Source organism: Cucurbita maxima, unplaced genomic scaffold, assembly GCF_002738345.1.
Source record: "Cucurbita maxima cultivar Rimu unplaced genomic scaffold, Cmax_1.0 Cma_Scf00022, whole genome shotgun sequence".
Lineage (NCBI taxonomy): Eukaryota > Viridiplantae > Streptophyta > Magnoliopsida > Cucurbitales > Cucurbitaceae > Cucurbita > Cucurbita maxima.
In genome coordinates this window covers 2,376,641-2,386,346 of record NW_019272038.1, presented here as the reverse complement: position 1 = coordinate 2,386,346, position 9,706 = coordinate 2,376,641, and the positions used below count along the sequence as shown (strand labels likewise).

General features: G+C 34.5%; 1 protein-coding gene across 7 annotated transcripts; it reads right to left on the bottom strand.

Moving 5' to 3' along the window:
- Positions 1-2,417: 2,417 nt before the first annotated feature.
- Positions 2,418-9,684, bottom strand: LOC111496178 (abscisic acid 8'-hydroxylase 1). 7 transcript variants are annotated; one of them, XM_023146530.1, is made up of 13 exons: positions 9,398-9,684; positions 9,146-9,279; positions 8,366-8,491; positions 6,355-6,497; positions 5,665-5,805; positions 5,247-5,568; positions 4,697-4,846; positions 4,370-4,621; positions 4,193-4,294; positions 4,035-4,113; positions 3,474-3,580; positions 3,124-3,242; positions 2,418-2,561 (listed from the first exon to the last, which is right to left on the bottom strand). In XM_023146530.1, exons 4-13 carry the CDS (start codon positions 6,405-6,407, stop codon positions 2,462-2,464), a joined length of 1,425 nt encoding a protein of 474 aa, XP_023002298.1. In that variant the 5' UTR covers positions 6,408-6,497; positions 8,366-8,491; positions 9,146-9,279; positions 9,398-9,684; the 3' UTR covers positions 2,418-2,461. The 7 variants fall into 7 exon arrangements, with proteins under 7 accessions (XP_023002298.1, XP_023002299.1, XP_023002296.1 ...); XM_023146531.1 differs by having other exon boundaries at positions 6,355-6,459; XM_023146528.1 differs by lacking the exon at positions 8,366-8,491 and adding an exon at positions 7,626-7,732 and having other exon boundaries at positions 6,355-6,459.
- Between the last annotated feature and the right edge of the window lie 22 nt (positions 9,685-9,706).

Genomic DNA, 9,706 nt, shown 5'->3' with positions numbered 1-9,706 from the left:
TGCATGAAGGAAGTTTCAGAATTCCATTTTGTAGCCTAGAATTGGGGTTTAATTTAAAATTGGAGACGGCGGTGGGGACTTAGAGAATTATAATAAACTAAAAGGACTAAATTATAATATTAGGAGAAAATCTTATTGGGATAAGAAGAGTATATCATATCATAATTACATTCACTAACTTAAGTGCCATGTGGGGTTTCTCTTCCAAACTTTTCAACCTAAATAATTGAAAATAAAATTAATTCTTTTAATTTTTTTTTTCGTTAAAATATTTGTATAGCGTGTCGCAATGCAACTAGCCACCTATACTGTGGTATCCCACATTGATTAGGGAAGAGAACGAAACACACTTTATAAAGGTGTGAAAACCTTTTTTTAGCAGACACGTTTTAAACCCTTGAGAGGAAGCCCGAAAAGGAAAGCCTAAGGAAGACAATATGTACTAACGGTGGACTTGGATTGTTACATATATGTTCCCACGACCGTCCAAGTTGCTGTTATCACCGTCTGTGTCATTCATGATTGTTGGAGTTGTTGTCACAGGAACAACGTTAGTGATGTTTAATAAAAAGGCCCAAAACTTGGACGCCTGTAACATCCATGATTGTTGGAGTTGTTGTCACCGTTATTAGAGGAATAACGTTAGTGATGTTAAATAAGTAAAATTGAATGATCTTGTTAGATAACTATCAGGATTCATATTGCTTACTAAAAGACGATACCCAGTAGTTTCATCGTAAATATAACGTTATCAGAGGAATAACGTTAGTGATGTTAAATAAGGAGATTTGAGGTACAGTGTAGTAAAATTGAATGATCTTCTTAGATAACTATCAGGATTCATGACGATACCCAGTAGTTTTATCGTAAATATAAGATCGACCTCGGCCTGTTTTAAAGCTTTATAGTCCTCGATCGACCGCAATGGATTAAATTAAAATAGTAAGGAAATGATTAAATGAGTGAATATGTGATTCCCTTAATATTAATTAATTGCTTGAATTTCAAAAAAAGGTGTAATAAATCCAAAAGATTTAAAATTAAGGGTATAGGCAATATCTTATAGACATGGGGAGGGCAATTATTGGAGGCGCAAAGGCAAAAAGAAAGCTCATGATTGGCAAAAGCGTCGTCGTTTTCTCCGAACTTTCCGACAACATTTTAAGGACATTGGGAGATGTTTTTTATTTTTATTTTTTATTTTTTTTTATTTTCTTGGGATTTGAGTTTGTGCAATAACCATTCACAAATCCCACATTTTATGATTATAATTTCTTTCCTTTTTGTTTTATTTATTTATTTATTTATTATTATTATTATTATTATTAGCAATTGGTGGAATTGGGAGTGGGGTTTGGAGGGAATTTGCGATATTTGTGGGGAGGAAAAAAGAAATAGTGTGATTTTGTAAAATATTCAAAATTTGCAAAATGGTCCTTACAAAATGGACATGAATTCGATTATCTCAACCTAACATTTTATTTTGAGTTGGATTGGATTGAATCATTCGAATATTTTTTTATATTATTTTGAAACAACCATATTTTTTTACGGTATATGTTACGTTAATAACTAAAATCTTAAACATTTACCAGTCAAAATATATTACTAACATGTGTTACAAACATCGAATATTCTTAATTATAATGTGTTATGTGAATATTGGCTTATGTACGAATCTTTATGGGTATTTAAAAAATTTGATGAATTGAGAAACCCGATCAACTCAACTCAATTAGTATAATTTGGGTTCGATTATAAATTTTTTATGTATGGATTGGTTCACGCATTCTCCTAAAACTAATTGGATTTAATTGAATTGAATCAGAATTTATTATTAATTTTTTTAAAAATATATTTCATAATTATTTGATTAAGATTCTCTAATGACTCTTAAAATATAATTTTTTTAACTATAGATAACTTTTAAAAATATATATTAAAAATGAGTGGTTAATATATTTTACTAATTACATTTTATTTTATTAAAAAAATTCAAATAAATAAGACAAAAAAAAAAAAAAAAATTACAAAATTTCAACAACAATTAGATTGAATATAAAAAATGTTTCAATTATTATTCAATTCAGCCCATGAACCATAAGAATCTTATTTCTTTCGAGCCTAATATATATATATATATATATTTCTTTCTATTGAAAGAAAAATATTTTTTTTTTTAAAAAGAAAAGCTAATATAATATTAATAATTGAGGACATAATTATCAGCTTTTGTGTTATTTAATAAACCAATAAACATCATTTCAATAATTAGTTAGTGAGATATTATTAAGTCCAATAAATTAATTTCTTTTATTTTATATATTAAGACAAAAATTAAAAAACTACTATTTATTTTGAATGACTTATTTTATTTTATTTTTTTATGAAAACTATATTTTGACAGTAAAAAAAAAGTAAAAAAAAAGTTTTTAATTGCATTATTATAACATAGAGGAATTTAGGATTCAATACGTGTGACAATAATCGGACAACCGCTCTTAAGTTTAGAAAAAAGTGCCCACTTCTCAATACTCGGGTCGGAGTCGATCACCTTCCATCTACATAAAATTAATTAATTAATTAGCGTTTTAAAGAAGAATAAGAATAAGACTACTTAATTATAAAAAATAATACTCCACTTACTCACCGACAATTTTTTAATAAATGTTTCAAAATTAACTGAAATTTTGAATAGAAATAAAGACTAGAAAGGAACTCAAGGAACTCTTACTTTTGTGTATCATATACAAATACAATAGGATCCGTATATTGATCAAAGTCATCTAATTAGTCTTTATTTGTCGTACAATACTTTCATTTTAGTTATCATATTTTATCATTTAGGGTTTTTATGTTGCATTACAGAGGGCCTCGTTTTTTAAAAATACGCTGTCTGGGGGCTTTACAAGGACTAACTAGTAAAAGGCCCAAAACAAAAAACAATCTTAAAAACCAATCGCGTTCCGGTAAAAAATCTAAATATTGTATTTGTTTAGAAGAAAAACAAAAATTGCGTTTCCATTAACGTGTTTGGTGTCCAAATTTCTAAAATTTATTTTTTCATGAAAAGAAAAAAGGGAAAATGAAAAAAATAAAAATAAAAAATAATTGGTCGGTCACCTGTAAGAAGTCACCAAGCGGTGAAGAAAGACGAGCATCATGGCTTTGGCCAGGTTCATCCCTAGACATTGCCTCCCTCCCATTCCAAACGCTAGAAAACTATAGGGCTTTGCTTCTTCCTACACCAACATTTAACCAAAAATCTTTACCTTCAATCTTTTATAATATATATATATATATATTAACTAAATTTAGATTTGTGTCTATCTGGTTTTTTTTAATTTTTAAAAAATGTCTGAATAAAATGTCTAATCAATATTTATAAAATTTTAAATTTTCGTTGACATATTTTAAAATTTACAGTATAATTAAAAAAAAAAAAAAAAAAAAAAAGAGAATAATATTCTTACATAAAATCTGGAAGGATCGAAGATGGTAGGGTGATGGAAGATAGAAGGATGTGAGTGTAGTGACCTTACATCAATGTTGACATTCCAACCTTTGTTGACTTTGTAACCTATTTCCAATCAACATTGCCCAAATTAATCATTTATCTACTACTAACATTAATCTAACTAATACTTTATATTAAAATAATAATTCTTTTTTTATTTTTTTAGACCCACTTTTTCATTATTCACCCAATAGGGGTTCGTGGGTTCGAAACATTTTTTTTTTAAACCAAACCCAATTGTTCAAATTTTTTAAATCTAAAATGTAATTTCTTATTAAGTACTAATGAATCTAACCCCTAACCCAACCAAATTAACTATAAAATTTGTTGTTAATTTATTTTCAAATATTTAATAAACAAATGAAGGATTAAAATGGATACTTTTAAATGTTTCAAGACTACGAGAACGTTTTAGAAGTTTAAATATTAAAATCGAATAAATTTAAAATTTAAAACATGATTCAAAATCTAAAAAAGAAAGAACATGGGAGAATATGAATAGAAAATATGAAATTACCTTGAATTTGAGAGTCTTGGAGGACTAGCCTTGGAAACCATGGCACCACCGATGCTAACCTCAAGGATTCTTTTACTACCTGATTAATTCATAATAACATTGTTTAAAAAGAAAATTTGTGACAGCATTAATTTTTCCAAAAAGAAAAAAATTAATACCTTAGGAGCATAACACATGTTGCCAAGATCTTCCAACGTAAGGAAACAATTCTCACGATCACGATCTCGATGTTTGTTCATCAATATCTCAAATTGTTCATCCTATTTCATTTTTGTTCAAGTAGATATTTTAAAAGTTTAAAGATTAAAATAGATATAATGTACGAATCAACGTACCTTCAAATTTTGAAGAACATCTGGGTTCTCGTCCAAGAACTTCACCATCCACGTGATGGCACTTGCCGTCGTATCTTGTCCTGCGATCAACATCGTCAATATGTTATCTCCGATCTCCACATCCGACAACGCTCCTCTACCATCGTCGCCCTCCTCTGACAACAATCGTTGCAAGAAATCGTCGTGCCAAGCTTCTGATCTTTGTCGCTCCCATATCATCTTTTCGAGTATTTTAATGATTCTTCTTCTTGCCTGAAATTACAGAGTTTTAGTACGGAAAAAATCGAGGGAATGAAGAAAATGAGTTGCAGAAATGGTGGAGGAGACCTTGAGGCCGTTGTGGAATCTTGTCCCAGGAAACCGCCATGGGAATGCAAGCATAGCTTCACATACATGAGCTACCTCCTTCTGGAGTAGCTCTAATTCGTCGTCGTTTTGTATGCTCATTAGCATTTTGCACATTGCTTTGCATGTTATCTTCATCAATAAAATTGTATTTGTTAAACAATAGAGACAGAAATGTTAATTTTCCCTTAATTGAGGCTCGACTCTTTTTCCTAGAGCCCTCGAACAAATTACACCCTTTGTTCAATACCTGAGTCAATTTTGACTACACCTTCAAGGCTAGTAACTTCTTTATTTGATACTTGAGGATTCTATTGTCATGACTAAATTAAAGGCATGGATCTGATACCATATTAGGAGTCACTGATCTCCACAATGGTATGATATTGTCCACTTTGAGCATAAGCTCTCATCGCTTTGCTTTGGACTTCCCAAAAAGGAGAGATATATTTCTTACTCATAACGCGAATTAGTTAATGTCTCCAACCAATCCTCAACATAAAAGTGATTGTAGAAGTGAATGTAAATTTACCTTGAGGGCTTGGTTGAGGAGGACAATGGTGGATCCGCTTTCCCAGCCTCGAAGCGCCTCAACGATCTGCTGATCGAACTGCGTGACAAAGGAAGCCAAAAAACTGGTAGAGAATAGATTGATGAGATGGCTGCGTAAGAACTTGTGGTCAAGATGCGAGGCGCAGAGCAAACTCCGATGCCCGACTAGCTCTGCAATGGACCTTATGTACTTCTTGGTGTAGTTGACTCCGCCGTCGTTGAGTATCTGCTTCGCCGATTCGGTGCTCGATACAAACACATGCGTCTCGCCAAATATTCGAGTCTTGAAACATCCTCCATATCTGTTCAAACCCCACCACATTATTCTCATCAACTATTAAGCAAAAGTTTAAAGAAATTGAAGAATATATAACTAGAAACATATGAATTTGGATTACCGGAGGCAGCGGATTCTGACGAAATCATAAACGCCGTTGCTGCTATTGACGGCGGCCATAAACTGAATCGTCTCTCCGATCAAAGGCAATCCTCTGCTTCCAGGGGGAGGAGGAGAAGAATCAGAACTCGGCCGCCGCACGCTACTCTTCATAGAAAATAGGAAAACGATGAGGATCGAGAGGGCGGCTCCGCCGAAAGCGGCGGCAGGAAAGCACCAAAAGCAGAGCGAAAAGGGCATGATTTGATTGCGATTGAGGGGAGGCAGAGTACAAAAGGGTAGGGTTATTGTAGCTATTTTAAAGATGCTGATCGGAGTATTGGCCGACAGAGGGAGGAGATAATGGTGGATTGAGCGATGGTTGTTGTATGGAATAATGGAAGCAATGAACTAATGGATCCACCGAAGATTTCTCCATTGTTGAAGTGGAAGACAAATGATGACAGGCTTCGATTTTGTGCTCAGGGACGCAATCCATGAGGGAAGCAACCAACCAAAAATCAAAGGGATTCAACTATGTAAGGTGGAGTCGCCGTGTCGCAAAACTATTGAATGTATGAGACAGAAAAATGATTCGAGTTTAAATTTAGTTAGAAATGGCTTAAACCACAGAGAGGCTTCAAACTTGTGAAGCAATTCAATGAACGGGATGAGAAACAAACATAATAAATATGAATAAAACTTTCTGCACCTTAGCTCATGGGCTGCTCCTTTAGCTTCACGCTTTAGAAGTTTCTGCAGCATTCTTTTTTCAGCTCGTTCGCGATCTGGATCATAGTCTCTGCCCCTAACGAACCTGTGGAAGAATTAGGAACAATAAATTGCAACCCAGCACTGTGGTTTCAATGATCAAACCTTCATCTATTGTTGGAAGATGTGGAATTGATATTATCCTTGTTGAATGCATAAAATATTCATTATCTGATATGTGTGTATATATATTATCACGAACTATTATTCTTTTGCTACAATGCACATATCTATTATAGTAGAGAAGAATTGCAACAGCCAAAATCCACTTCTAACAAATATTGTCTTCTTTGGACTTTTTCTTACGGCTTCCTTCAGGATTTTTAAAACGCGTATGCTAGAGAGAGGTTTTCAGACCCTTATAACGAATAATTTGTTCTCATCCCCAACCGATATGGGATCTCACAATCTACCCCCCTTCGAGGCCCAGCGTCTTCGCTGGCACTCGTTCCCTTCTCCAATCGATGTGGGACTCCCCAATCCACCTCCCTTTCAGGGCCTAGTGTCCTTGCTGGCACACTGCCTCGTGTCTACCCCCTTCGGGCTTCAGCTTCCTTGTTGGCATATTGCTCGGTGTCTGACTCTAATACCATTTGTAATAGCCTATGCCTACCGTTAGCAGATATTATCCTTTTTGAGTTTTTTCTTTCGGACTTACCCCTCAAGATTTTTAAAACGCGTATGTTACGGAGAAGTTTCCACACCCTTAATAAAGAATGTTTCATTCTCCTCTCCAACTTGATGTGGGATCTCACATAATCCCAGCAGTTCATTCATTGTTCCTTCCCCAAGAAGTGTTTGGTTTGTGTTTGGTTCGAGATAGGATGATGAGGGATGGTGTTTTTTTTCCCCGACTCATCAACAAAGGGAGTGTTCTATCGAATCCAATCGAATCTCTTTTGTCCATCAACAACGAAGTGTTTGACCACTTCTTTTTCATTTGGAGTAGTTTAGAACCTTTTCACACACACAAAGGTACCTGTAGTTGTCGGTCAAATCCAGTATAAAGAATAATTCCAGGGGGGGTAATCTCGTTTGTAGGATTCTGTATACGCAGCAACTGCCCAAGTGTTCGTAAATCCACTAGATGGCAGATCTGCTAAAAAACAAATGGGTATCCGTGGTCATTTGCAATAGTTATAAACAAATGGAAATAATTGGACAGAGGACGAAAGACAACCAAACAATAATGGTGTGAACATTTCGGTATACCTGAGGATTTTGAGAGGATGATGACCAGTTCTACCAGCAGCGGTGGTCAACAGAGCTTGGGGAAAGTTTATTGCTTCAGGACAGAACTTCAAAGATTGGTTGGCTACCTGCATTTTAAATGGAGCTTTCCTTGAGAAACAACGGCAGAAAAGCTACTCCATGAAAAAGAATAGTTAAATAAAACAACGCAAACATTCACTTAACAAATGTAAGTAGCTTAACATACAAAGAGCAGCAGTGAACACACAAGAAAGACACAATTGCAATATCCCAACAGACATGGTCATATTAAAAAAATATATATATTAAAGGATAAGCCTCACCAGCCGGGGTTCATAATTCACTTAGGATTAAGATCGGGTTGCATATGATCATCATGTGAAATATTAATCTTCTCAATTAACGGATTTATAACGAGAGATTAAATATTTCTTAGTCCAGCCTTTAATAAACTTATTGTATAGGATACTCCCACTTACATGTCTCCACATGAACGATTTGAATCAAATCATTTATAACAATTACAAAGTGGATCGTATCAACAGTGTTACCAGGGTAAGACACTCAACCTTATCCATATACTATAGACCCGTGTAAGTAGTCAAAGCAAGGAATTATCATTTACCACTGCCTCAAAGAGAAGAAGAAGGCAACGAGCTATTCTCAGCAAGAAAAGTTGAAATTGAGTTATGTACATAAGAGTATTTAAGTGCATATACTACAGGAGCAAGCAAATAAACCTGGATTCTTATTATCAACACAAAATTGTCGATGGCTTGAGAAGCAAATTTAGTAGCTCCACATTTAATGGCTGGCTTCTTATTTGCTGATACAGAAAAATATTGCAAAAGAATACCATAGAATCTCTGAACCAGACATTAATACCATATTCATGATTCATGATTCATGAAAAAGGCCGTTTGTTTTTGTAATAAACACCAAATTTCTAGAAATTTAGTATTTACATGTAAGATCTATCGGTAAGATCACGCACCTAATTACTGGAGGCACAAGCGAACACCTTAGTAATAAAGAACTTTTATGGTCATGCTTGTCCAAGGCGTATTGCCAGTGGCCGCATGACGGATGTCTCGGTCATGGTTGTTCAGAACGTGTTGTCCATAGTTACATGCCCGTTCCATATCCCTTTACTTGCTTTCATGTTGGATAAGACTTTACTATTTCTTGCTGTGTCAATATAGAGGGTGCATGACCGGTCACTAAAATCATGTTTACACCCAGATTATATGCTATCAAAATCGTTGTTGTTGCTTATTCGTTTTTAGTCTATAACATTGTTTTCTCTAAAATTTTCTTCAGGGATTTTCTCGCTCACGTTTTTTAAAACGTTTCTTAAGCATACGCCAAGACTTTGGCTTCCAGGATAATCATCCTCTTCTCCATTTGATAAGTTAAATTTTCTGCTCTTGTTCAGTTTTAGCTAAAGAAAAAATGCAATCAGAACAGATAGCAGTAAATGATGCTAGAACCAAATGCTCGGAACAGACCATTGCACTCACCTTCCATTCGCACTGCGAACGTAAAATAGCCTCGTCAAATTCCCAAGCTCTTCGTCCCATTCCTCAATTCGCTCATCGGAAAATTCCTTAGCCTTCCCGCTTTGCTCGTACTCCTTCAACAGCATCATTTTCCTCTGCAGCACAAAACACACAAAAGAAGAAGAAAAAAACCTAACGATCAAACTAAAGGAAGAAACAACACTCACATAAAGTAAAGCAAAAATCAAACAATTCACAATAATTATACACTACCTTTCCAATCGCGAGTGAACGAGCCAGGCCAATACGACGCTCTTCTCCCTTACGTTCCTTCGAATGGATTCTCCTTCAGCGCACAGACCTTCATCGACAAGGCTTTCACACCAGCACTCTTCTTCTTGTTCTTCATTTCGTTGTTGCTTGAACCGAGGTTTGATAACTTCGCCATGGATTCACCAGATAAAGATCAACAAGATCCCTGCACAACCAAAGAATCAACCATATGAGGAAATGAGATCGGGTACGTTAAAACCAACTTGAAAGAATTTCACCAAAAATAAGGTTATATTTATTTTGTTTTTA

Coding starts and splice junctions, on each gene's coding strand:
- LOC111496178 (XM_023146528.1), bottom strand. CDS start 9,205: ATGGGACGAAGAGCTTGGGAATTTGACGAGGCTATTTTACGTTCGCAG. Junction 4,847..5,246: donor TCCTCAACCAAGCCCTCAAG/GTAAATTTACAT, acceptor TTATTGATGAAG/ATAACATGCAAAGCAATGTG. Junction 4,114..4,192: donor ACATGTGTTATGCTCCTAAG/GTATTAATTTTT, acceptor TGAATTAATCAG/GTAGTAAAAGAATCCTTGAG.